A 26207-nucleotide genomic window follows, 5' to 3' on the forward strand; every position below is an offset into this window, starting at 1 on the left:
AAGTTAGAACTATAAAGCCAACTCGTATTAGTTCTTTAGACTTAGTGCTAATCATTTCCATCATGGCCTCTTAATTTGGCTCTTCAGCTAACAAGGACAGGGAGATTGTCATTCATAGTGCAACAATGTTTCTGGCTTGCATGCCACTGCTTTGTGCAAGGAAGACTGCAGACTGTGGGTGTGAGAAGTGGGTTCTGGGTAGGAAGCTGAGAAATAAGAGTGTCCATGGCAGTTTGTTATCCTGTCTCTTGACTCTGAGAGGTGGCCACTGAGAATGATGAGGTCCTGCGATGACCTTTCCGTAGCTTCTCCTGTATGTAGTATGTACATAGTATGTGTAGTGTTCCTTGTGCTTTTGAACTGAAGATCGGCATGGTTCTCTCCTCCAGTCCAGAGCTGTGTTTCCAGTCATCTGCACAGACAGTTTAGCTTGGTGTGAACTGGTGCATGGTGTCCGGAAGTGCTGTGTCTGTTTCCTTAAGCTCTGGTGTGCCGGTTATGCACTCTTCTTGGGACCGCTCTAGAAGTGGGCAGAACTTAAAAAGAGCTGTTCATCAGTTTAACTTTCTGTGTCCGCTTTCAGCTGAAACATTAACGAATGTGCTGGACTTCAAAAGGGATGCTGGTTTGTGGCATGGAGTCTTAACAGTGAGTGTTGTTTGCTAGTGATTGGGGTGGGAACAAGAGATGCGCCAAGCCCGTGAAATGCTGCCATGCCAGTTTGTTGGGTTTGGTTTGCTTGTCGTGGCACCGATGGATCCTGCTTTCCTCTGAGCCGGCCCGTTTCTCTTTTGCAGAGTGTCATGAATAGGATGCACGTCATCAGCATCCCATATGCGCTGATGAAGGTCAACCCACTCTCCTGGATTCAGAAAGTGTGTTCCTACAAAGGTAGCAGAAAGCTTCCATTACTCGTTTCAACTTTCTTTAAAGAATTGTCTCTGAGCTGATCTTTAATAATTAAGAAAACATGAAGGCAACATAGAGAACCGCAGGTGGGGGTGGGAGAGCCTTATTGGGATGTCTCTGTAGGCCATCCTAGTCCAGATCTGCCCAGAGCCCCGGAAAGCTGCTTGCAGTGGAGTAGCTGGGCTTCTCACTGGAAGATCAGGGACTCCTAAGTTTATTCTTTGGAAGTTTCCTTCACGGTCACATCAGTATTCCTAGTCAGATGATTTGAGATGGTTTTAATGTGCAGTTTGAGCTTTTGAAGCCAGCAGTAACAAAGCTGTTGTTCAAATGATACAGTCTATGACAGGCAGGATGGAGTGGATCCTGGGCAGCCTTTGTTCCTGTCCAGTAGAGGTCAGCAGCTTCCCAGACTCTGACCTCCTGCACCCAGCCAGCGCTGGCGACACTACACACTCTGCAAAACCTCCAAATCAGCATTCCTCCTGCAGAATGTCTTGCATCCTGTTTTATGGAGGAAGACAGAGCCGGGTTGAAGGGAGTGAGGTTCGCTGGGCTCTGCACTTCCTTGAGGCTGAATTAGTTCATTCAAATCCTGGCTCATTGGAGCCTTGCGTAATTATCACCAGAGAGGCTTCATCTAGCACCCGGTAGGAGCAGGTGCAGACCACAGCCCAACATTAGGTGGAACTCGTGGGATTCCATGGAAAAGAGGGAGGAAGGATTGTAGGAGCCAGAGGGGTCAGGGACACCTTAAGAACACAGCCCACATAATCAACTAACCAGGGCTCACAGAGGTTCACAGAGACTGGGGTGACAATCAGGGAGCTGTATGGGTCTGACCTAGGGTGCCTGGCCTGTGACACAGAGACATCTGTACTCCCTTCTCTTTGTAGCCCGGGCCGCCCTGGTGAAGTCCCGAGATATGCATTGGTCCCTCTTGGCACAGCGAGGGCAGAGGGACGTCTGTCTGAGCTCTCTGCGCATGCTGATTGTGGCTGATGGCGCTAACCCCTGTGAGTAGACTGTGTGGCCTAGGGTGCCCTGATGGTGTTTGCTCCTATGGTTCTTGACTTCTAGGAGGACTTAGCAACCTGTTGAAATAGAACCTGTTGACCAAAATTAAAGCTTTATCACAGCTTTGATAAGTGTCCTATAATGTCCTGTGACATGTTGTCTATGTTGATGACTCAGTCACTGGCGGGTCTTATGCATGTTTATTAAGACACTAAATTTACAGGCAATTTTAATACAGTTGAAAACCTTTAATGAAAGTTATCATTTTTAAGAGATCACAAGATTGGGCTGGGCAGATGGCTCAGAGGTTAAGAGCACTGCTTGCTCTTCCAGAGGTCCCGAGTTCAATTCCCAGCAACCACATGGTGGCTCACAACCATCTGTAATGAGATCTAGTACCCTCTTCTGGATAGCAGGCATTCATACATACAGGCAGAACATTGAATACATAATAAAATAAAATCTTTAAAAAAAAGAGAGAGAGATCACAAGATTATGCTATAAATAGGGTCCCTGATTTGCTATGGTCCTCCCGAGCCCCCTGGTCTTTAGTGTCAGGCTCCTACCTATTTGACTCTCAGCCCCAACTTCCTTTATGGGGAAGACCCAACTCTTCTTCCATATGTCACTGACCAACCTAAGTCTTTCTGGGGGAATGCCTCACTGCTGCCGCCTAAGCACTGAGGACCCTCCTGTGTATAACAGTCTGAAGGGAGCTGCTTTTGTAGGTCTGGTGAGCTCTTAGGCCCAGGACTTCTAAGGCCTGTGTCAGGAGTCCTCTAGGAGAGCCCCAAGTGACACTTGTTGAGCAGCACCAATCTGTTCTCCCCATTCTTCTGTGTACCCCACCTTTCAGGAGAACAGAACAGGCACACGGTCCCCCTAAAAGCCTCTCATTCTCTTGGGGCTCACCTGAGACAAGCAAGGCATCTCCTTCCACACCCGTGGCTACTTACGCCTGCTCAAGCCCACAGCTGCCCCAGCTCCTGTTCGTCAGGCAGCTGCAGTCAGGGCTCACTTGAGTGCAACGTTCCCTCCAGGGCCTGGTGTTAGCCCTGATAGATTTGTCCTGTCTCCTCTCTCCGTCCACATTCCTCCAGGTACCACAGAGCTAGCTCTCCCTTCATAGGCCTTAGCTCGCAGCTCATGTGTTGGCCTGTAGAATGCTGTCCCCAGTCTTGGTAGCACGGAACAATGTGTTGTCTTCTTTTCTTAGGAGACACCACTCTCCCTGAGGAATTGAAGCCCGGAGGCCTCTGTAAATGCCCCTTGCCTTTTATGTACCCTCGTGGGGAGAAGTTTATAATGAGACTCTAGAGACCCCATGGATGTAGTTATTTGAGCCTGGAACAGGCAGAGCCTCCCTGTTGCCAAGTTTTTACATCTCTAGCACCCACTGATAAGGCCCACCACCCCTGAATGACCCGAGCGTACCCAAAGGAGAGGGAATAGAGAGAGGCAGGACATCCTCAGGGCCGTGCGTAGATCACACATCTCTAGGGCTGCTGCTAGGAGCTGCACTCCCTCTGCTGTGGGCCATCTAGTGCCAGGCCTGGCCTTGTTGGGCTGCAGATGCTCCTCAGTTACCTGGCAGGCTCTGTGCTGGTCCTGAACCAGAAGCACCGAGAGTTGTTCCTATCATTGGTCCAGGAAAGGTCCAGAGGGCAGGACCTCAGCAACAAACACAACACTAGAAACAGGCCTCTACTTAGAGGCTTCCAGACTCTCATTGGTGGGTTGAGAACAATCTTGTGTGTTTTACGGCAGTCACTCCTGCTCTAAAAGGTGTTGCTTGCCGAATTACAGCAGTGTTCTTGTTAAAAAAGGCCTGTGGGGCAGGACTCAGCATGGCTGCCAGGCCAGCCTGGTACCCCGTAGACCTGTGCTCTTGACTCACTGGTCCTCCAGTTACCTGTGTTGCTCCACTTCTGTTGCTTTACCCAGGGTCCATATCTTCCTGTGATGCCTTCCTCAACGTCTTCCAGTCCAGAGGTCTGAGGCCAGAGGTCATCTGTCCCTGTGCCAGCTCTCCCGAGGCACTAACAGTGGCCATCCGCAGGTAACCACATTGTATGGTGTCTCTTGAGAACTCACATTTGAGTCTTAAAGACAGAGTTGCCTATAGCCCCAAGTTTGTAATAGTTTCTAACTATGGGAATCCTGAAGGACTTGGCATCAGCCTTCCAGCCTCCCTTGGGTAACAGAGGTGCAGCCTGAGTTCTGTGCCCCTCACTAGTCTAGATCCATGCTGGGAGTTGGGTAGTGGGTTCCTGGAGTACACTAATCTCTCAATGCTATTTTCCTTACACCTCTTCTCAGTCAAAATCCTGCTATTTCATGCCCAATCGATCATATGTAAAAGTTATAACTGAGCCACAGTCTCTTGTTCTGAGAGCTTCTGCTGGCTGTGGAGGTCTGCTGGAGAGGGCCTTTAACATTCAGCCAGCCTGACCTGGAAAGCCCAAGCTGCCTTCACAGCCGTTTCCTTGGGTCACGCCTGATAACTTAGACTGCCCCGAGAGCCTCCCACTCCCACCCCTAGCTACTGTCCTAGTATCTGGGCCTCCGGTTCCTTCCTGCATTTCCTGAACATACCATGTTGCTCCCAGAACACAACTAGGCCCAAAGGTACTTTTTCTCCCCATCATGAATCACCTGTTCTTGCTGCCCTTGAGCACAATTCTCTGCGGTTTCAGGTCACATGACCACAGCAGAGGACATTATCTATAGCTTTCTACCCTCAACTCTTTGCAATAGAATTGCCTTGGCTCTGGTCATGTATGTGTTGTGCTCATACACAGGTAGTATGTGCTTATAAATATGTAAGTTCCAAGAAACTGTATTTTTAGTAATAGCATTAAAAGTAATATCTTTATCTCTCACAGACTGACGGGCCGTGTCTTAGAAAAGGCTCCATCTGCTCTGGGAGGGTTGTTTTGTAGGAATGGTGGAGCTAATCCAGATCTACACGTGTGTAGTATCACAGCCCGTTGCAGCACAGTGGCCATGACCGGCTAGTCTGCCCACCTGGCTACCCTAGAGCTCCATGTGAAGGCCACAAGATAACCAGATAGATGACCTGTCTCAGGGTCACATGGTGTCACTTGCTCTGTAGTCATGGGCCTGCCTCTAGTGAGAAGATATTGAGGTCGTACTGCAGAGAGACATGAGCTTTAGGACATACAGTTCCGACAGGTCCATACACAGAGCAGGTGCTTTATGAGGAATTGTACCTCAGCCGAGGCTGGCCCTCAGTGCCATCTTCCACGGCGCGATAGCCCTTGTCACAGGCATGCCCGTGCTCTTGTTCTCTAGGCCCCCGGACCTTGGAGGACCTCCTCCGAGAAAAGCTGTCCTGTCCATGAATGGCCTGAGCTATGGTGTGATCAGAGTCGACACTGAGGAGAAGCTGTCGGTCCTCACTGTTCAGGACGTTGGTCAGGTGATGCCTGGAGGTAAGAAACAGTCAGTGCATCGACACCCTGCACCGACTGACACACAGCAAGAGCAGAGATGCACCCGGTCATTAGATTGCCTACTCTGCCGGGCAGAGTCCTTCAGCCTCATGCCTTTGGAGGTATTTAATGCTCTGTAGTCTCTGTGGAGGTGCCTCAGAAAATCTGATGCTGTAAATGCCAGGATGATGAGGTCACCTGACTAGGTTGTGACAAGCACTTGTGGTGACAGGAGGTGTAGAAACTTCCCAGAAATATCCATGGGTTCCAAAAAGAAAACAAAAAAGCAACCCAGGTGCATCCTGCAAAAGCTGGCCCTCGTATCCTACTGGTTTGAGGAGGGGTGTTGGGATGACTCGCGCAAAGAAACAAAGCATCACTGAAGAATAGGGGCAGAGCCTGGCTCTCGAGCCCGCAGTGGCTCTTGGAAGCAGGGATGACGCTCATGCTGCCCTTAGGTTACTTCTCCTTGCGGCTTCTGGTAGCCGCCCTGCTCTCCCTCTTCCTACCATGACCAGTATCCTACTCCTCTGTCTGATGCCACTATGACACATTCTGATCACAAGCAGCGTCGAGGAGGGAAGGGTTCATCTGGCTTACACTTTCAGGCTACTGTCCATCAGTGAGGGAAGTCAAGGCAGGAACCTGCAGGAGCCTGAAGCAGAAACTGTGCAGGAACTCTGATTGCTGGCCCATGTTTAGCTAGTTTTTTTTATGCAGCTCAGGACCACCTGCTGGAGGACTGGCACTGCCCACAGTGCTGTGGACCCTCCTCCATCAACTAATAATCCAGACAGTTTATCATACGCATGTCCACAGATCAGTCCGATATAGGCAGTTCCTCAGCTGGGGCTCCTCCTCTGAGAGGACTCTAAGCTGTGTCAAGTTAGCAATGAAGGCTCATCAGGACACCCAGTTGTGACTTTCAGAGGTGGGGTGCTTTGTCTCATCCCCCATCACCCCCAACGTCAGCTCTCTTCTCTTCTGCTAGAGGTACATGTCTCCTGGCTGCCTGGCATCCTGGATTTGAACTTTTAACCTGTCTCATGGATAGCCTTGGCGGCAGGTGCTACCTCCTGACACAGAAGATCCAGGTAGACTGGCCCCTGGGTGTAGGCAGAGTTCTGATTGGAGTGAACACAGAAGTTTAAATTATCTTCAGTTCCAGCTTTTAACTAGTGTGGGCTGTATTTCTTCCTGTAATTAATTCTACTTCTTCATAGAAAGCTTGAATCTGTGGTTAAACATGTCCTAAAGCATGGTAGCTGACAGAGGTAATCTCAGCACTTAGGAGGCTGAAGCAGGGGAATCTTGTGTTTGAGGCCTGTCTGGGCTACATAGTGAAGCACGATTAATAAAATCTCAGGGACTGAAATTGGGGTTCAGCCTAAAGACCCGAAAAACAAAGCAGCCAGGCACTGGCTCTTACCTTGCCCTCAGTCCAAAACTGACCATCCTGCTTCCAGGAATCCCAGAATGAGACTGTGTTTGAGAGATGTCTCCTCCCAGTGTGCACCACTGAGATTAAAGGCATGCACTGCCCGGTGTCTATGTCAACTACTGTGGCTACTGGGATTAAAGGTGTGTCTTACCACTGCCTGGTCTGAAAAGCTGACCAGTGGGGCTCTTTTACTCTCATATCTTCAGGCAAGCTTTATTTATTGAAATACAGTTGAAATGCCACTACCGCATAGTAAGACCTTGCCTCAACAACAACAAAACAATAAAATCAAAACAGAGAATACAGTAATAATTTTTACTTATTACTATAAAGTAGTAATTGTGACTGGTACTTATTTTGTATCACCTTTATATGTGGAGGAGGATACATGTGTATGCTGGCTTGTGCACATGTATGTGCACACGGGGCCTGAGGACCACCTCCAATGGTGTTCCTTAGGCACTGTAAACATTAGAGGGCCTCATTGGCATGCAGTTCTCTGATTGGACAAGCCTCAATGACCTGTCTCTGTCTCCCCACGCATGGCTTTAAGCATGGGTTCTGGGGATTTAACTCAGTCCCCGTGCTTATGTGGCATGCACTTTACGAACAGCCATCGCCCCCTCCTTGGTGTTTATTTTGACTACATAAGGGTATTCAGAGTTTTGCTCATTTTTCTTTATTGCTATAATAATGCAAACCTGTCTTGTGTATTCACTGCCCAGTCATATATCTATACACACATATACACACATGTACACATATACACTGCCCAGACATATATCTATACACACATACACATGTACACATATAGACTGCCCAGTCATATGCACACACTCCAATACATCTGTACCTGTGCTCCCAGGTGTTCATTTGTGCATGGGCTTGTCAGATGTGTCTACGCAACACTGTTCCTGGGGAAACATGAACCAACGCCTACTCACCTCAGATAGACCATAATAGACCAAGGGAAGGACACCACCAAAGTCCAGCTTGGTGGACCGGTGAGATTTATTGGGGTTAGTTACAGGAGCAGAAACGACTCAGGGACAGCTATACCACCAAAGCCTGCCCTGCTCACAATGGCTGGAAACTGGAAACACTGTACAACTTACCGGCATCTTAGCAGGCTGGCGAGCAACTTGTTGAGGCAGCTCAGGTGCTCTGAGCCTCTTCTAGGCAGCTCGTCTTGTCTGAGAGTGTGTTTCTGAGCCCCTGCGGGTTACATATATGTAACCTGGGAGGAGGGGCCTGGGGAATCTGGTGAGTTTCAGGGATTTTCTGAAGCTTTTGAGTTGTTGACTTCCTGGATTTTATAGCGTTTCCTTGCAAGATGGAATGTTTCACTTCCCCTTAAAGCATCTTGTCAAGCTTCAGTCCAAGGCAGACGTTTTACCTTTGACAAAATCACCACACAGTGAATGCTTGTGCATGCTCTTCCTAGGCTCTTCCTAGGATTCGGGCCCTTGTGTAGCATTTGGCTGTTGCTTAGTCAAACGGGCTTATGGGCATAGGCAAACCCAGCGTATCTTATACCTTATACACTGATGCTGCCCTGGGTTGGCCTCCTGGCATTCATGCTTACCACAGTATCAAGTGGATGTGTGATAACTTGCGTTACTTTGTGACCTTTAAACACTCTTTGTGCACATCTGAGAGTGTTACTGTGGGGCTAAAAAACAAACAGTCATCTCCCTGTACTTGGGAAAATGAGATTCTCTTGATCAAGAGCGTATGCATAGATGTAGTTTACTTTTTAATCACCACTGGGCCTTCCTCCGTCCTGCATGCCTTTGTGTGTGTGTGTGTGTGTGTGTGTGTGTGTGTGTATGTGTGTGTGTGTGTGTGTGTGTATGTCTGTCTGTCTAGTGCTGGCAGTGGACCCAGGACATCTTACATTTTACGCAAGCGCGCTACCACTGAGTTATAGCCATAGCCCTCACGTTGCTTATAACAAGTATTAGTTATATTAATATTAATTAGTATTGTCCGTGCCATGACGCTCCTTATAAGGATTTGCTGTACATATAATGTCTTACTTCTATAACGTTAAATATAGTAGCAATGCCAGGCATGGTGGTGAGCATCTTTTATCCAATCACTTGGGAGGCAGAAGCAGGTGGGTCTCTGTGCTCTCCAGGTCAGCTTGATCTACCTAGAGAGTTCTGGGCCAGCTAGAGCCTCATGATGAGACCCTGTGTCAAAAACAAAACAAACAAAAACACCCACAAATATATGACCAAGTAAACCTTTGTGAATGATCTATTTAAATATACCCTAATGATTTTGAATTGTTTTCTCTGTTTAGCTAGTGCGTGTGTTGTGAAGGTCGATGGCGCCCCTTACCTTTGTAAAACTGATGAAATTGGAGAAATCTGTGTCAATTCTGTTGCAACTGGGACAGCGTATTATGGATTGCTTGGAATCACAAAGAATGTCTTTGAGGTTTGTATCCTTTTCCTAATCTTTATCTTGAAATCAATTCCCATGAGTGTCAATGGGCCCAAGGTTATAGGCGGAGAGCCTACAAGACGCTGTGGGGACCCAAAGCTATTCCTGTGCTCCGATCAAGAAGATCTAATTAGGACTTCAATTGGGTTCACATTATGATCCTTGTTATTCATAATACGTCTTAGAAGGACAGGTCCTGCTTAGGTGGTATATCCACACAGTAGGGCAGTCAAGATGAGAAAATGTGCTGCGAAGACCAGGTGCCCTGGGAGTCTTTTTTTCTATAGAACATTAAACCCTGGGCCTCAGGCGCTTTGTGGTATTTGAAACGACTAGTAGAATGACCAAGGTAGTGCCATCTGGTCCTAACTCTATTTTTTTTTTTTCCAGACAGGGTTTCTCTGTAGCTTTTTGGAGTCTGTCCTGGAACTAGCTCTTGTAGACCAGGTTGACCTTGAACTCACAGAGATCCGCCTGGCTCTGCCTCCCAAGTGCTGGGTTTTAAGGCATGCACCACCACTGCCTGGCTTAATATTTTGTACCTGTTTGGGCAGTTTCCAGCCTTCCACCCACCAATAGCCACATCTGCCTTGGCAGTGCTTTTGGAACTGTCCGTGGCCCAGACTGTGGTCCAGATGTATTAACCAAAACAATTAATGTTTGTGCAAACTATAAAACTAAAATAACTAAGACACGGGGTAAATAAGAAGTAGCTGCCCTGTAGTGTTTAGAAAATGCCGCTAAGCTCTGCAAGCAGCCAGACACTGCCAGGCCGCTCTAGCTCCCTCACTGATACCTTCCCTCTTGAGCACTGATGGAAGTATGGGTTTTGTCCTTAAACCCTGCACCCCTGGGCTTCTTCAACTAGAGACGTTTTGAAGGCACGTGCCTACTCTTGGTCTGGCTGTTGCTGAGTTCTACTGCTTGCCCCCCTTACCTTTCTGGTAGTCACTGAGTTGTCTGCTGTCTGACACCCTCTTTCCCCTTCTGGTAGACCGTCCCGGTCACTGCAGATGGAGTCCCCGTGTCTGACCGGCCTTTCACCAGGACGGGCCTTCTGGGATTCATTGGGCCTGTGAGTATGACCTGTACCTGTCCATCAGCCGAGAATGCTGGTGGAGAGCAGGAAGACTTCACTGCAAATGTGCTCTTGTCCCTGACACCCTTGGTTCTCTGCAGCCACCCTTACCCATTCCTCACTTGCATGCAGTGCTTCTCCAGCCACGGGCGTTTCCATTTTTATCATTTTCTTCCAGTTTTGATGTTTTAAATAAGTTAAAATGAATATATTCTGTGGCGTCTTGGCCCACCTTTTCTCGGGTAGATGATTTTCTTTATCCTTCCCCAGAAACATTGGCTGTCACAGCTTAGGGAGGGGAGTGCTCCCTTGGTGGGTGTCTGCATTCCAGGACTGCTTAGTATCGGTGGCGTAATGCGGTCCTGTCTGTAGCTGCACCTAGCTCACGGGCCACTCAATACCCCAGGATCCTTGCCTTGCTGCAGTCTCTGGTCTTCACGTCCTCATCCACAACTCTCTCGCCCTCTGCCTTGACCCCCTTTCCCATCCTTCAGTACCACCTAACCCACATAGTCTTTTCCACCCAACCAAGTCATGAAGTCAATCACTTTTTTTTTTTAATCCCGTGTGAGGTGCTGGTTTCTTTGTCCTATCAAAAATCCTCCTCCTGAGGCCTGACCACACCCTTTTCTCAGGATAACCTGGTCTTCGTCGTGGGCAAGCTGGACGGGCTGATGGTTGTAGGCGTGCGCAGACATAATGCAGATGACATTGTAGCCACTGCCCTGGCCGTGGAGCCCATGAAGTTTGTCTACAGAGGCAGGTGATGCACTGTAGACCCTGCACTTGGGTCGCAGATTTCTTCTGTACCTAAAATCTGGGAAGTCTCTGTAGAACAGAAAAGCCAGTTAACCTGGATTTGCAAAATTTAAAAATTTATGTTTATCAGAAAAGTTACCCAAAGAAAGAGAAAAATATTTGCATTAATGATAGCAGAGTTAAATGTTCTTTATTTTAAAGTGTTTCTTCAGTTCTTTAAGAAAGTAAAGTCTGGGGCTGGAGAGATGGCTCAGTAGTTAAAAACACTGGCTGCTCTTCCAGAGGACCTGTGTTCAGTTCCAGCACCCATTAGGAAGGCATACCTCCAGTTCAAGGGTCTCTAACACCCTATTCTGGCCTCCTCTGGCACCAGGCACACACGTGGTACATAGACGTATATGCGGGCAAAACATCCATATAGAACAAATAAATTAATTAAAACTTCAAAAAGAGGCTGGGTGGTAGTGGCACATGCCTTTAATCACAGTTTTCAGGAGGCAGAGGCAGGCAGATCTCTGAGATCGAGTGAGTTCCAGGACAGTCAGGGCTACACAGAGAAACCCTTCCTCGAAAAACAAAACAAAAAAAAATATATTTTTCAAAAAGAGAGTAAGGTCCACATACATGATTGGGTAAAGGACCAAGGGATCCCAGCTGCTAGAAATGAGTAGATTCCGGCTTCCTCGTCGTCTCATAAGTGCTGATTAAAAGAGGAGTTCCACTGTGTAAACTACTGCGGGCAAGCTCTGTTTTCTAAGAAGGTTTTGGGAGACACAACATATTCATTGCTTCTATAATAAAAATGTCCTCAGCTTTTCTGTGTCGTTAAGCAACGACTTTAGAGACTCTCATGTCTGTTGAGCAGACGATCTGTACCTCCGGGCCTGTGATTTCGTGGGGAAAGGGCTGAGAAGGGATTTTTGTCTAACTCTTCCCACCCCCTGAGTTCTTTGTTCTAGAGGAAGCTCTTTTCCTTTTGGTCTGTACAGCCAACTGCCTTTAAAGTTTTGTTCTTCTCCAAAGGGTATGTGTCTGTTGGGACTAATTGAGTCCTGGCCTTCAGCTGCTCTTCCCTGCTAGAACCTTCTAATTGAAGTTACTAAAAGCTGTGCTTTGTCTAGAGGATCAGAGGATGGGCTTTCTGTTGGCCATTGACTGCAGGGTATTTAAGCCTCCCTGGTGCTATTAAAGAAGGGCTTTTGTACCAGCGATTGGAGGTCTGTGTGTCTGTCTGTCTCTGCGTGTGTTTCCTCAACCTCCAGCCCCTTGCCCGAAGCTTGCGAACTGGATTCTAGCGCATAGAGCGCAGACGGAGGGCGCGGTGTGCGGCATGTGTCTACCCCCCCGCCCCTTTTATAACTTTAGTTAGTGTACCTATAAGCCAGGCCAGGCCCTGCCTTTGAACATCCACTGAAGAAATAATCATGGAGTCGTACCAAGCGGGCAAAAGGTGGTAGTAACCTGGGGCACACATGCCTTGCTAAGGGTTTGTCCCCTGAAGCTCAGGTGCTAGAGGTAGAGATGTCCCTGGGAATTCTCATTGGGGATGTATACTCTCTGGCTCTGAATGAGCTGCAGAGACTGTTTCTTCACATCTTGCTGTGCCTGAGGAAGTACCTTGATAAGGTCAGGCCAGCCCAAGTGACTTACTGATGTGGGTGATTTTGTTCTGCAGACAGGGTAGCCTGCTTCTCCCTTCCTGGGACCTGAGGAATACAGGCACCTCAATGAATGAACATTATGAATAATCTAAAAAAAAATCAGGTTAAGAAACTGCTCCAGAGTAAAGAAATAGAGAGTTTAAAGGAATAAGGAAAAGGGAAAAGGGGTGGGAGAGAGGAAGGGAATCCAGTTGGCAGCTCAGGAGGGTGCACATGGAGCTGGAGAAATGTCTGCAGGATTGGGAAGCTGGCACCCTGTAGATGCTGGCCCAGCTGTTCTTACTTGGTAAGCCATGGGGTTACTGAACAGAAGGTGACAGACTCCCAACCATCCCGGAACTGATCTGCTAAGGTAGCAGAGCAATGTTTTCAAGTTCTAAACTAAATTGTATGCCTATGATAAATGCCATGACCAAAACAACCTGGGGAGCAAATGGTTTATCTCATCCTTCACCTTACAGTTCATCACAGGAAAGTCAGGACAGGAGCTCAAGGAAGAGACCTGGGGGCAGGAGCTGAAGCAGAAAGCACAGAGGAACACTACCTACAGGCTTGCTGTGTATGTCTGGTTCAGCTTGCTTTTTAATATAGCCCAGGACCACATGCCTAGGGACCTTCTCACATCAGTCATTAATCAAGACTTGCCTTCAAGCCAATCTCATAGAGACATTTTCTCAATCAAGGTTCCCTCTTCCCAGATAACCCTAGCCTGTATCATAGGCATACAATTTAGTTTAGAACTTGAAAACATTGCTCTGCCACCTTAGCAGATCAGTTCCGGGACAGTTGGGAGTCTGTCACCTTCTGTTCAGTATCCCCATGGCTTACCAAGTAAGAACAGCTGGGCCGGCATCTACAGGGTGCCAGCTTCCCAATCCTGCAGACATTTCTCCAGCTCCATGTGCACCCTCCTGAGCTGCCAACTGGATTCCCTTCCTCTCTCCCACCCCTTTTCCCTTTTCCTTATTCCTTTCAACTCTCTGTCTCTCTGTCTCTGTCTCTCTCTCTCTCTCTCTCTCTCTCTCTCTCTCTTTCACAAGTTGACAAAAAGCCAAATAGCACAGTGCCTATCTATATTGTCCCTTAACTTGTGGGGTCCAAGGCAGATGGATTTCAGAAGTTTTGTCACAATAAATTCCATAAAAGCTTAGACAGACAGCACATTAGGGAAGTGAATCTAGAAATGCTGTAAGAATGGCAGAAAGACAACATTGAGAAAAGCTTGCTGGGTGATATAATATGGTAGTGGGGGGTATATGTTATGTTACAGAATATGTGGGCATACTAGCTTTAGGAGAAGATAAGAAAACATAAATATTTAAAGGGTCCTGTATTTATAAAAGGATCTTCTGAACACTAATTATCATAGCATTATAAAAACTAAAGCCTTTAAGTCATTGATATTCTAATAACCCTGTTATAATTGATTAAAGGATATGATTAAAAGAAAATAAAGAAAACATGTATCTGTGATGATGCAGAATTAGAGCTGTAGACATTTTGGTATAAGGGCTTTGGTGGGGAAACCCAAATTCTCAGCTAGTCCAAACAGTAAAGAAGGTGCTCTGCACACATGGGCAAATACGTACACAAACAAAGAACAGCACTTGTGCATGTGAACACACATGCACACAAACACAAGAAAGGAAGGAGGGAGGGAGGAGGAAGAGAGTTTAGTCCTGGAGCCTACATGGTGCACAACGAGAACTGACCCCTGAAAGTTTTCCTCTGACCGTACAGTTGCTGCCAGATGCACATGCTGTAGGAAAACAGACAAAATACAGGGATTAGAACATATTTTTAAATTGATTTATTTGTTTTTTATGTGCTTGGATATTTTGCATGAATGCCTGTGTACCATATGTGTGCCTGGTGCCCACAGAGTCCAGAAAAAGGTATTCAATCCCCTGGGACTGGAGTTACAGATCACTGGCTGCCATGTAGTTGCATAGCATCAAACCCGGGGCTTCTGGAAGAACTGCCAGGACTCAACCTCTGAGCCATCTCTTTGGTCCTTAGGGGGGAAAAAATAAATGGAAGAGAACTTGTTGAAATCTGTAAAGTTAGGTAATAGAAACAAATCCAAATATATCAGTCACAATTAATGTTAACTCATTATTGAAGGATTTGATCTTTTGTTTACAAAGGAAACCGTTTAAAGAGTTGTTCACAAGGAAATGGTACATAAACATTAGAATTAAGAAAATTCCCCTTGGGCTGGATAGATGGCTCAGAGGTTAAGAGCATTGCCTGTTCTTCTAAAGGTCCTGAGTTCAATTCCCAGCAACCACATGGTGGCTCACAACTATCTGTAACGGGGTCTGGTGCCCTCTTCTGGCCTGCAGGTATACATACACACAGACAGAATATTGTATACATAATAAATAAATAAATAAATATTTTTAAAAAAAAGAAAAAAAGAAAATTTCCCCTTTACAGGAAGACTCATGTCTTGTCCTAGTCCAGCCTTAACAGGAGAGGAAGTGCCTAGCCTCTCTGCAGCTTGATAGGCCAAGGCAGTTGGTCTATCCAGGGAAGGAATGGAGGAGGAGTGGACTGGGGGAGGTGGAGGTGGTGGGGACTGGAAGGAGAGGAGGGAGGGGAAACTGCAGTCTGCTTTGTGAGCTGAAACTGTTTCGACTGTGATCCTGGAGCTCAGGGCGGCAGGTCACGCTATGTGTTTGCAGGAAGTCACGTGTTGACTGCACAGCGCTTGGCGCCTTCTGTGCAGCTCTGACTGAGAGGTGGGCGCTGCACTTCGGTATAGCCACCTTACCTTTGTCTTCTCTCAGGATTGCCGTGTTCTCTGTGACTGTGCTGCACGATGACCGGATTGTCTTGGTGGCTGAACAGCGGCCTGACGCTTCGGAGGAAGACAGCTTCCAGTGGATGAGCCGTGTGCTACAGGTGGGCTTGCCGGGATGGTCGCTATTCTCAGCGTGTGGAGACTTATTGGATGACAGACAGTAAAAAGGGAACCGGATATATATGCCATGAAAGTCAGAGAGGCCGGGCTCTGTTTTGTTATAGAGCATTTCGGATTCGTCAAGTAGAAACAAAATATAGTGGCCCCACACTCCCATCACTCTGCTTCCTGTGTACCGGTTAACAGAAATACCGCTAACACATCTTAAAACTAACGGTTCAGATTTCCCCAACTATCTGATGGTTACTAGGTTTGATGCCCCTTTGATGCCCCTGTCATTTTTGTGGTGATTTTGAGGAAAATAGGTTATGGGGTGGTACTTCCTCAATCTGGCTTGACCTTGCATTTGTAGTCATGTCTTGTGTCTCGGTTCAGTGGATCTGGAGGCTTGGATCAAACTCAAGACCATACGGTTTTAAGCCGCTGTCCTGTCGGTGTGGTGGCTAACAGCCAGGCTGTGTCACTCAGTGACTTCTGGCCCCTGGCCCCAGAGTCTCACAAGTTTGGTGTTTATGCTGACCCAGACGGGAGAGCCGGGAACAGCTCACATGGTTCTTCTCCCTGGGGATCAACTATCGAGACTGTTTAAAGCCATATTAAACTGAGCCTCTGAACTATGCTGCTAGCTAAATTCTGACTGAGTATATTCTCTTTACTTTCAGTCACAGGGATTGCTTTTTATACACAAGTTGGTTGTAATTGAAATATAAACATAATTCCAAGTTCAGGATGTCTAGCTTCTGTTATCTTTGGTTCACCTCTTCCCAACTAGAGGCCTCACTATGCTTTTGTAGCAACTGAGTCTTGTGTTTTTAATAAAAACAGTTACATAGTCTTATGTGTTTGTGTGAAAACTCTGTGTGTCTTATGGTAGAAATAGGCACACTCTCCGTCTTCTTTACTTCATGAGATGTTTTAAGGGTGGCTCTACCTCCTGGACCTCTGGACCTCAGTGTTCTGTGGTGTGGTATCCCCTTCCAGCTCTCCCCGTCCTGGGCTGGTAGCTTGTGCTCAGCAGAGTTCTTGCCTTCCAGGCCATTGACAGCATCCACCAGGTGGGTGTGTACTGTTTGGCCCTGGTTCCTGCCAACACCTTGCCCAAGGCTCCTCTCGGAGGAATTCACATTTCTGAAACCAAGCAGCGTTTTCTGGAAGGGATGCTACACCCGTGTAATGTGTTGATGTGCCCTCATACCTGTGTGACCAACCTTCCCAAGCCGCGCCAGAAGCAGCCAGGTTAGTTATATCTAATAATAAGATTGTCTGGCCTTAGAATTGATGTTGACTGCAGTCCTGGCTAGGGGTACAGCCACACTGGATCTTACAATAATGAGTACCCACCTCTCTGGGCCTGGGGTTAAGGATGGGGTAGGTATACACCAGCTCTTAGTCACGTCACAGAAGGGGATGTTGCTGGTGCACCTGCCTGATGGTTCTATCTGCCTGTTAGGAACCAGTTTTAATGGCAAATTCAAGGGTGGCTTCTTAGAGGTAGAAATGATGTCTGTAAGCAGACATGGGCTCTGGAATCCAAGGAGCCTCTGGTCACCATAAGGTTGCTAGAATGGAAGTTTCTCAAAGGTCAGTTTCCTTTGTCTTATTTAACACAAAACTAAGTGTAAAGGCCAGTTTAACTATCATACTCAGTTTGTCATTGCTTTGGTTTTATAAATAGGAAAAGCTAACCTTTACTGATTATCGACCATATGAAATATCAGTAAGTATAATGCACTTCAAGAACTCTGATTTATACATAAAATATAGTAAAGCCATAAAAAGCTAATTACTTCGTTAACATCTCAAGAAATGTTATATAATATAGTTTGTATTTAAGAGTGATCTGAATATTTTTTACATTTTAAGAAAAGAGTTAAATACCCAATTCAGGTATGTTTCAAAATAACAAGTGTTATATATAAGTAATGTCATGTGACAGTTACAGATTAGAAGTTCCCACCTTGTCTTTTGGAATTTGTAGAGGTTGGACCAGCCTCGATGATTGTTGGGAACCTGGTTGCTGGAAAAAGGATTGCGCAGGCGTCTGGGAGAGAGCTGGCCCACCTGGAGGATAGTGACCAGGCTCGGAAGGTACTGGGCAGCTCCCGGGGAGGGGCGGGTGGTATCCAGGATACTGTGGAGGAGCTGAACCATCCTCTCTGTGCAGTTCCTGTTCCTGGCAGATGTGCTGCAGTGGCGAGCTCATACCACACCTGACCACCCGCTGTTCTTGCTGCTGAACGCCAAGGTAAGTGCAGGACTTTGGAGGTCTTTCCAGTTTGTCATTTCCAAGTCCTCCTAATTGTTGTTGGGACAATAGAGCGCTATTAGATTTTGGGCCCTTCTGTGGCATTGTTCTCTCTGCCTGTTACTTTTCTTGTAGAGACCCGAGCTTTGTGCGTTTGACACAAAGTCCTTCTGTTGATTTTATATTTATCTGGAAAGTTTTGTCGGCTCTCTTTTCTTATTAGGAACTGTATCTTTGTAAATACTCAGGTTTATGAACTAAAAGGAAATGTTTATGTGGTAAAACTTATGCATTCAGGCTTTGTACATTTGCTTAGATCTTTGAAATGACAAACACTATTTGCTGCTCCAAACTGTTTTCGCTTTGTGGCTGAGAAATCACTGTCATGTGGCCTGCAAGCCTGTTAATGCTCTACACCACGCTCAGAATGCCTGGAATCCAGAGGGGATTCTGTAAGACTCCCATGGCAAGGTTACAGAAACAAGCATTGGGAAGACCCCGTGTGAGTCCCCTGCCAGCATCATCAAACATGCTTTAAGAGACCTCGATTTTTGTCACCAAGGGCAGGTCCCATGATCTCAGAAAATGCAAGCTCGACCCTGGTACTCTTTGCTCACACAGAGCTTCACTTTTTTATTTAATTTTATCTGGTAGGCTCTTGGTATAGATGCGAGGTTGGCCTTCAACTCTTCACCTTCCTTTCGCAGCTTCAAGTGCAGGCACGGTCATTCAGAGCATTTACTGACACCCACTGTGTTTAAACAGTAGACAATCTTCCTGCTAAAAATTCTCATGCGAGAGGCTGTCTTGCTTCCTGGTGTCTCAGTAAACTTCCATCTGATAGTTGAATTCTAAGTCGTGCTGGCAGATCGTGATTGTCAAACAAAGATGTCATCAGCTTGTGGGAAGAGCCTCCAGGCCAGTGGAGAGAAGGGAAGTGCTGGCTCTGGGCAGGCATAGGGGGCAACGTCCTGCAGGCTCTGAGTGGGGAAGCCAGTGAGACAGGTCTCTGGGAAAGGATTCAGGATTCAGATGGATTCCAGGCATGGGTATTCTGGCTTTATACAGTCTTTGGCTCTGGCAGGTACCAGTGAAGTGTTTACCCACTCAGAGATGCCCAACCCTCTGCTACAAGCATCTGTAATACAGACCCCAGAATTGCCTACATTGGCATAATTTGATTGCTGAGCACAGGAACCCAGTGTGCAGAAGGATGCACATAGGTTCCAGAGCAGACATTCTCCTGTCTGAAGACATCAGCACACCAGTGTACTTGATTCTTCTCCAGGGCACAGTCACCAGCACCGCAACCTGTATCCAACTGCACAAAAGGGCCGAGAGAGTGGCTGCTGCTCTCATGGAGAAGGGGCGACTGGATGCTGGGGACCACGTGGCTTTGGTCTATCCCCCAGGTAAATGAACCCCCAAGACCCTCTCCTGGCCTTTGTAAATGGAGCTCAGCCACTCCCTACTCTTGTGATGCCAGTGCCACTATGAGCCCTTTGGGCGGGGCCTTTGTTCCTACTGGTCTTGGTAGTGTTTTTTGCTATCAGAGTGGCAGATGCTCAGGCTTATCCTGTGTGTCTTCCTCTAGAGCTGGATTCTCACCCTTCCGGGCACAACATCTTAGAACAAGGGGTGGGGTGAAGGGCAGCCATTGCACTGGCTACTCTGAGCAGAGCTAGAATTTGAAGTATAGTTGTGTTTCCTTGGAGAGATACTGGTTCATATTGTCCCTTCCTACTCGAGTTCAAACTGGAGAGTTTCACTAACCTAACCCTCTTCTCTAAGATCGTTTTCCCACTGATGCTTCAGGACAGTGGTTCTCAACCTTCCTGATGCTGTGTCCCCTTAATACAGTCCTTCATGTTGTGCTGGCCCCAGCCACAAGATTGTTTTCATTGTTACTGCATAGCTGTAATTTTCCTACTGCTATGAATCATGATGTAAATATGATTATGATCTGCAGTAGATCTGATATGTGACCCCTGTGAAAAGGTCATTCAACCCCAGAAGGGTTGAGACGCACAGGTTGAGAGCCACTGCTTTAGGACACAGCAAGGTTGGAACGTCCTGTTACTACACTTTATTTTAATCCCTCATTACGCAGTATTCTCAAAATAATTATGACAGTACCTCAGGCAATGTGATGATTTTTTTTTTAAGAACAATTTGAACTTTTTGGCATGTGTTCACTCATCCCCCACCCACTTTTTTCATGGTGCTAAGGAGTAAAGCCAGGACCTTGTACACACTGGGCAAGTGCTCTGTCTCACCCTCTTATTAGGGATGTGGCAGATGGCAGACACCATTCTCAGACGGTGGCTGCCACAACTTCATTCTCCCTTCACATTGTCCCATGCTTATGATCCTCTACTAGCCATATATGTGTTCCCCTTAGCATGCCTGTCTCAGTACCAGGGAACTCCTTCCCTGGAGGATCCCTTAGGGACCTGTGTGGGATCAGTACTCACTTTTCCCCAGCATAACAAATCCAATGCAGTCTCCACCTGGACCAGTCCCATTTGTCCAGTGGGTGAGAACCTCTTGCTGCGTTTGCCTTTGTGACGAATGAATGCTTTTCCCTGTCTTCAAAGTCTAGTGTGTCTGTAGTGAGCGTTGGTTCTTCCTGCTCGGTGATCTCATGTTCAGGGTCTTTCTGAATGTGAGTCTTCGTGCCTTTTAATTCAGGAAAGTTTCTTGACTCATCGTCTTCCCTCTGTGCTTTCTGATCCTCGCTTTCCTTCTGAACTGCTCCTTCCATCTGTGTGCCTTTATCTGCCTTTAGTAACTGACATTTCCTCTTCTCTTATCTCCTTCCCACTCAAAGTTTTAAATGTTATCTTTATCTTTTATCTTAAGACTTTGTTGCCTTGTGTTCCTTCAACCTGCATCTTTATCTTGAAATGAATTCTTAAAATTTCTAGTCATGTATGATTTTTTTAAAAAATTCTTGTTTCTATTAATATCATTTTCTAATGCATTTTAGTATGTTTTGAGATAGACTGTTAAGCTATCATAGATATCTGAAGGAATGGCTCCTCTTGCTGTGGCCAGGGAACCTCCACTGCAAGCAGTTTGTCTCAAAGGTTGTCCTCTGAGGTCTGTGTATGCAGACTTGTCCAGCCCTTCTAAGTCCTGGGTCTGGTGGGCCAAAGGTCTACTGCTGCTGTACAGGGCAAGGACCTTCCTACTGCAGTATGCGAGCACCTGTTGTATCCCCAGCCCCACATGCTCATGGGCCCTCCGGAGACCCCCTCTTGGGGTATTGGGTTGCCCTCCTTTCTGAACATACTGTCAGTGCTAGGTTTGGTGAACTCCAGCCTTATCCTTTGGAGTTAACCATGGCTGTGTCAAAAGGAAAACATGCCTGCTTGTCCCTTTTCTGTCTGTGGACAAATATTCTAGGTTGTCCTCATCAGGCCTGAGATTGTAAACCTACCCTTTGGGACCCAGCGTTGACCATGTGTTCTGTCTCCCCAGGGGTTGATCTTATCGCTGCCTTCTATGGCTGCCTGTACTGTGGCTGTGTGCCTGTCACTGTGCGACCCCCACACCCCCAGAACCTTGGCACTACCTTGCCCACTGTGAAGATGATTGTCGAGGTACGTTCTCTCTTCTGGCAGGCCATATCCTCTTGGGTGGGGTCATGGCATTTGTCATGCGTGGTCTTCTCTGCAGGATGAAGCTTACTTGGGTTCTTGCTTCCATGTGATGTAGGTCAGCAAATCTGCTTGTGTCCTTAGTACACAGGCCATTACACGGCTGCTCAAGTCCAAAGAAGCAGCTGCTGCTGTAGATGTCAGGACCTGGCCAACCATCCTTGATACAGGTATGTGTCTGCAACAGCTGCTCCTGCAAAGACAGGCAATTGCTTTCTTTCCTGACTGCTTTCTGTTGTTGGTGTTTTGCTGTTAGCATGCAAAATAAAAATAAATAAACATTGGGGAGCTGGAGAGAGGACTCAGTGGTTAAGAGCACTTGTTGCTCTTGCAGAGAACTGGGGTGTGGTTTTTAGCACCCACATGGAGGCTTATAACTGCCTGTAATTCCAGTATCAAGGGAACCAATCTGTCTTCTGACCTCTGCGTGTGTGTGTGTGTGTGTGTGTGTGTGTGTATATATATATATATAACATATATAAACTCAGGAATACACATAAAATAAAATAACATTGAAAAGTAAATGTCCACATAATGCATCAGCTTGTGTCAATGGCAGGATGACTTGTTGGCTTTATCTGGTAAAACAGGCACAGTGTTAGTGGGGCATTAGGTACCACTGTTGCCTTCATGGCCTGTCTCCCTGTCTAGGATATGAGATCTTCTCCACTCTGGGCCCACCATCAGCAGTCCCATGCTCATGTTACGGGCTGAAATCCTATTCCCTACTGCCTCCTGCCAACATAGTTAGCTGGTAATTGTCTACATGTTTTTGCTGATTCTTTGAGGGCACAGTTTTCACTGTGTACCCTGTCACTATCACTGGGGAGTGCCATCATGCTCCTGAGATACCTTCACACCAGCTGGAAGAAGCTGTGTCTTATGGTTGCATCACCAGGGTGGGCTAAGGGCAGCTCCACTTTGCAAATGTGGATTGCTTGGCCTAGTAGACCCCCGGCACCACTAGGGACCGAGTGCTGGCTTCCTGAGTGGCAGGAACCTCTCCTTTCCATCATACCCTTGCATTCTGAAGTTCTGTTTTCTATGGGAACCAAAGACTAATACAGCTGTGTGCCTGGTACTGTGGCAGATGTGAGATACTGGGGCAGCTGATATGGGTCAAAGGTCAGGCTCTAAGCTCCAGTTGGCCAGAATCCTTCATTCTCAAGAGCTCAGCCTTGCCCTTGTTGAGTCTTTGTCCATTTGTACAATGTACAGTAGCAGTGAACTATTACTCATGAACGTGAAGCACGCAGACTCCAAGAGTCAGTCTGTCTGTGTAGCTGTTTCTATGGCTCTGCCACAGCCTCTGCGATACTGGCATATCCTCAGCACTCCGGCCTTTCCCACCTAGCAGTGAAGTGATTTCTTCTCCCGTTGCCTTCAGCGTTCAGGCTGCACAGCCATAGAACAGACATGGTGAGCCTGCACCAGTGACCTCTCCTGGACGCTCTCTGATAGCCTGTCTTTCGTGACAAATCTGTCTCTGGGGAGGCTGAAGCTTTGCTTGTGCAGGCCGTGTGACATTAGTCCCTGGCATCTTCTGTTTAACAGATGACATTCCTAAAAAGAAGCTAGCTAGCATTTTCAGACCGCCCTCCCCAGACGTGCTCGCGTACTTGGACTTCAGTGTGTCTACCACAGGGATCTTAGCTGGAGTGAAGGTAGGACCTCATGGGCTCCTGTTGGCTTCAGCCTCATGGGAACACTGAGGGCACGGGCAGGGGTAAGGCTGCAGTAGGGAGGGTGTATGCGCTGCAGCTTTAAGAAGATGCTTTTTATCCAAAGCACAGAGCAGCAGTACTGTGTCTTAAAATTTATGTTAAACATTGATGAAGCCCAAAATCAGACACCTGAGAGCATTGCATGTGTTGCTGTTGATAGTAATGCCTGGTCTCTAGATGGGAGTGGCTTCGCTGAGTTTATTTAACGTGAATGAAGAGTCACTTAAAGCGACTGGTGGGAGAGCTCAGCATTAAGAGCACTTGCTGCTCTTGCAGAGGACCTAGATTCTGGCACTGTTTCAGGTGGCTCACAAGCACATGCAAGTCCAGTTCCAGGGGATTTGACTCCCTCTTTGGGCCTCTGTGGACACCAGCCATGCACTTGGTGTACATAAAGTCATACACATAAATGAAACAAATAAATCATTTTGTACAGTTAGAATGTGTATGTATGTAGCCATAGCATCTGGTTTCAGAGATTTCTACGTGCAATTTTTGTGGGTATTATTCGGGTTCTCTGGGGGTATGAGCCAACCATCTTAGAAAGTAACTTGGTGCTTGGTGATATGGAGCTGCATGCCCAGCCAACCACGGAGCATAGCAGACATGGCCTTTAACCCTTTCTTCCTTCACAGCCCTGAGCAGGCCTTTTCTTCACTCCTGCAGATGTCACACGCAGCCACAAGTGCCTTGTGCCGCTCCATAAAGCTTCAGTGTGAGCTGTACCCCTCACGGCAGATCGCCATCTGCCTGGACCCTTACTGTGGCCTCGGCTTTGCACTGTGGTGTCTGTGCAGGTGAGGGCATGCACCCATTGCTCCTGGGGCCTGTGACTCTTAAGAACCTTGGACCATTAAATGTTTTATTTGAGTGTCTAGGAATCTAAGATGTGTGAATGGGTTTGTTTGTTGGTTAGAGTCTGGGTTCACAACTTAATAAAAGAATAAAGATACTCAGGCATGTGGAGGTATATGCCTTTAGTCACAGCACTTGGTACTCAGAGCTGTTCTGAGTTTGAGGCCAGACTGGTCTACATGGCAAGTTCCAGGCCAGCTAGGCCTTTATAGAAAGACCCTGCCCACCCGCCCCCAAACAAAAAGAAAGAGAAAAGTAAGAATGAAAGAGCAAAAACAGAAAGAAAAGAAAAAGAAATAAAGGCTAGCAAGGTGTATGCAAATCTGGCAACGAGAGTTCAATCCCTGGGTCCACACAAAAGTAAAGGGAGATAGACTTGGTGAAGTGTCCCTCTGACCTGCACTGGTACACCCTGCGTACGTACACACACACACACACACACACACACACACACACACACAGAGGATCATTTTAAAAAAACGGACAAGACTGAGAGTATCTTTCATTAAATACAAACACTGCCCATTATTAGTGATTGGGAAGGGTGCAGTGATGGCGCACGCCTTTAATCCCAGTACTTGGGAGGCAGAAGCAGGCAAATCTTTGTGAGTTCGAGGCCAGCCTGGGCTATAGAGTGAATTCCAAGGCTACACAGAGAAACACTGACTTGGGGGAAAAAATAGTGATTGGGAAGAATCTTCTGCTTCATTCAAATGCTAAAAATCAGTGATCCACCTCTATAAATAGGAAGCCTCTTCCACACATTGTTGCTGCTGCTTTTGATTATTTGGGTGGCGTGCAGGACCCCACCACACAGTGGGTTTCTGTTCAACTCCCACTGGGCTTCAGAACAGACCCGTGCCCATTCAGGCTGGAAAAATGGTATATGTGAGGAAGGAGCAAGGATGCCTAGGGCTTGGCACGCTGGCTCCCTGCCAACTGTCTTTCTCCTCACAGCGTCTACTCTGGACACCAGTCAGTGCTTGTTCCCCCACTGGAGCTGGAGAGCAATGTGTCCCTCTGGCTGTCTGCTGTCAGCCAGTACAAGGCCCGTGTTACCTTCTGTTCCTACTCAGTGATGGAGATGTGTACCAAGGGTCTGGGTGCACAGACCGGCGCCCTTAGGGTAAGTGCCAGGCTGGGCTACACAGCCATGGTGGTCATTCCCAGCCCACACATGTCTGACAAGTTGCAGACCCCGTAGAGAGGAAGGTCTGTGAGGAGGTAGGACGGAGGGTTGGCTGTAGAGTTTTCAGGGTACTTACGGGTACTTCTGTGCTTAGAATTCCCCAGATGGAGGCAGAACTAGAGGAAACCTGCCTTTATGTGCTCAGATCTACGGCTAGACCCCATGGGTATCCCTCAGAGATTCCTTCAGTCAGTGCAGAGGGCGCCCGGCTCTGTGTTGTGGAGGGACTTCTTGCTCTTCTGCAGATGAAGGGGGTGAACCTGTCATGTGTGCGCACGTGCATGGTGGTGGCTGAGGAACGGCCCCGGATCTCACTGACACAGTCATTTTCCAAGCTCTTCAAAGACCTGGGCCTCCCTGCACGGGCTGTAAGCACCACCTTTGGGTGCAGAGTCAACGTGGCCATCTGCCTCCAGGTAAGTTGGTGGCACCTCGGGTCACTGGCACCTGCACCAGAGAATAACGTGTTCACAGACGACACTAGTACATAGCTTTATCTGTGTCTCCACCTTATGGCTGTGGATGTTACATTTCCCCATGGCCATTCGGCTTGGAGACTGTAAGGACTTTGTTTAGAAAGATAGTCTGTTCTTTCTGATGAACAGGAGTATTTAGAAATAAACAAGTTCGTTTTTAAGCAGTGACTATGATTGTATCACGAGCATATGCAGCTAATCTTTAAAACCAAGACTGAATTGCTTTCCTACGAAATCAACAGTAAACTGTGTGTGGAGGCGCACACCTTTAATCCAGCATCCAGGAGGCAGAGGCAGGCAGATCTCTTTGAGTTTGAGCCCAGCCTGGTCTACACAGTGAGTTCCAGGACGGCTAGAGC

At 47.3% G+C, this 26207-nt stretch overlaps 1 protein-coding gene across 4 annotated transcripts in view; it reads left to right on the forward strand.

Annotated features, from left to right (window-relative positions):
* The window catches only part of Dip2a (disco interacting protein 2 homolog A), an 80611-nt gene that overhangs the window by 45774 nt on the left and 8630 nt on the right, over positions 1-26207 (forward strand). For all 4 annotated transcript variants that reach the window (XM_041634738.1, XM_041634736.1, XM_041634739.1 and 1 more), the window contains 19 exons: positions 584-648; positions 798-891; positions 1806-1925; positions 3871-3985; positions 5242-5381; positions 9131-9267; positions 10268-10348; positions 10987-11114; positions 15564-15678; positions 16732-16933; positions 17676-17785; positions 17862-17942; positions 19231-19354; positions 21426-21547; positions 21663-21774; positions 23159-23268; positions 23995-24125; positions 25141-25309; positions 25618-25788. In XM_041634738.1, the coding sequence (XP_041490672.1) occupies positions 584-648; positions 798-891; positions 1806-1925; positions 3871-3985; positions 5242-5381; positions 9131-9267; positions 10268-10348; positions 10987-11114; positions 15564-15678; positions 16732-16933; positions 17676-17785; positions 17862-17942; positions 19231-19354; positions 21426-21547; positions 21663-21774; positions 23159-23268; positions 23995-24125; positions 25141-25309; positions 25618-25788 (2327 nt within the window). The remainder of the gene's footprint in view (positions 1-583; positions 649-797; positions 892-1805; positions 1926-3870; positions 3986-5241; positions 5382-9130; positions 9268-10267; positions 10349-10986; positions 11115-15563; positions 15679-16731; positions 16934-17675; positions 17786-17861; positions 17943-19230; positions 19355-21425; positions 21548-21662; positions 21775-23158; positions 23269-23994; positions 24126-25140; positions 25310-25617; positions 25789-26207) is intronic.

Source organism: Microtus oregoni, unplaced genomic scaffold, assembly GCF_018167655.1.
Source record: "Microtus oregoni isolate MIOR12 unplaced genomic scaffold, Mior012 000046F_ref0000063, whole genome shotgun sequence".
NCBI lineage: Eukaryota > Metazoa > Chordata > Mammalia > Rodentia > Cricetidae > Microtus > Microtus oregoni.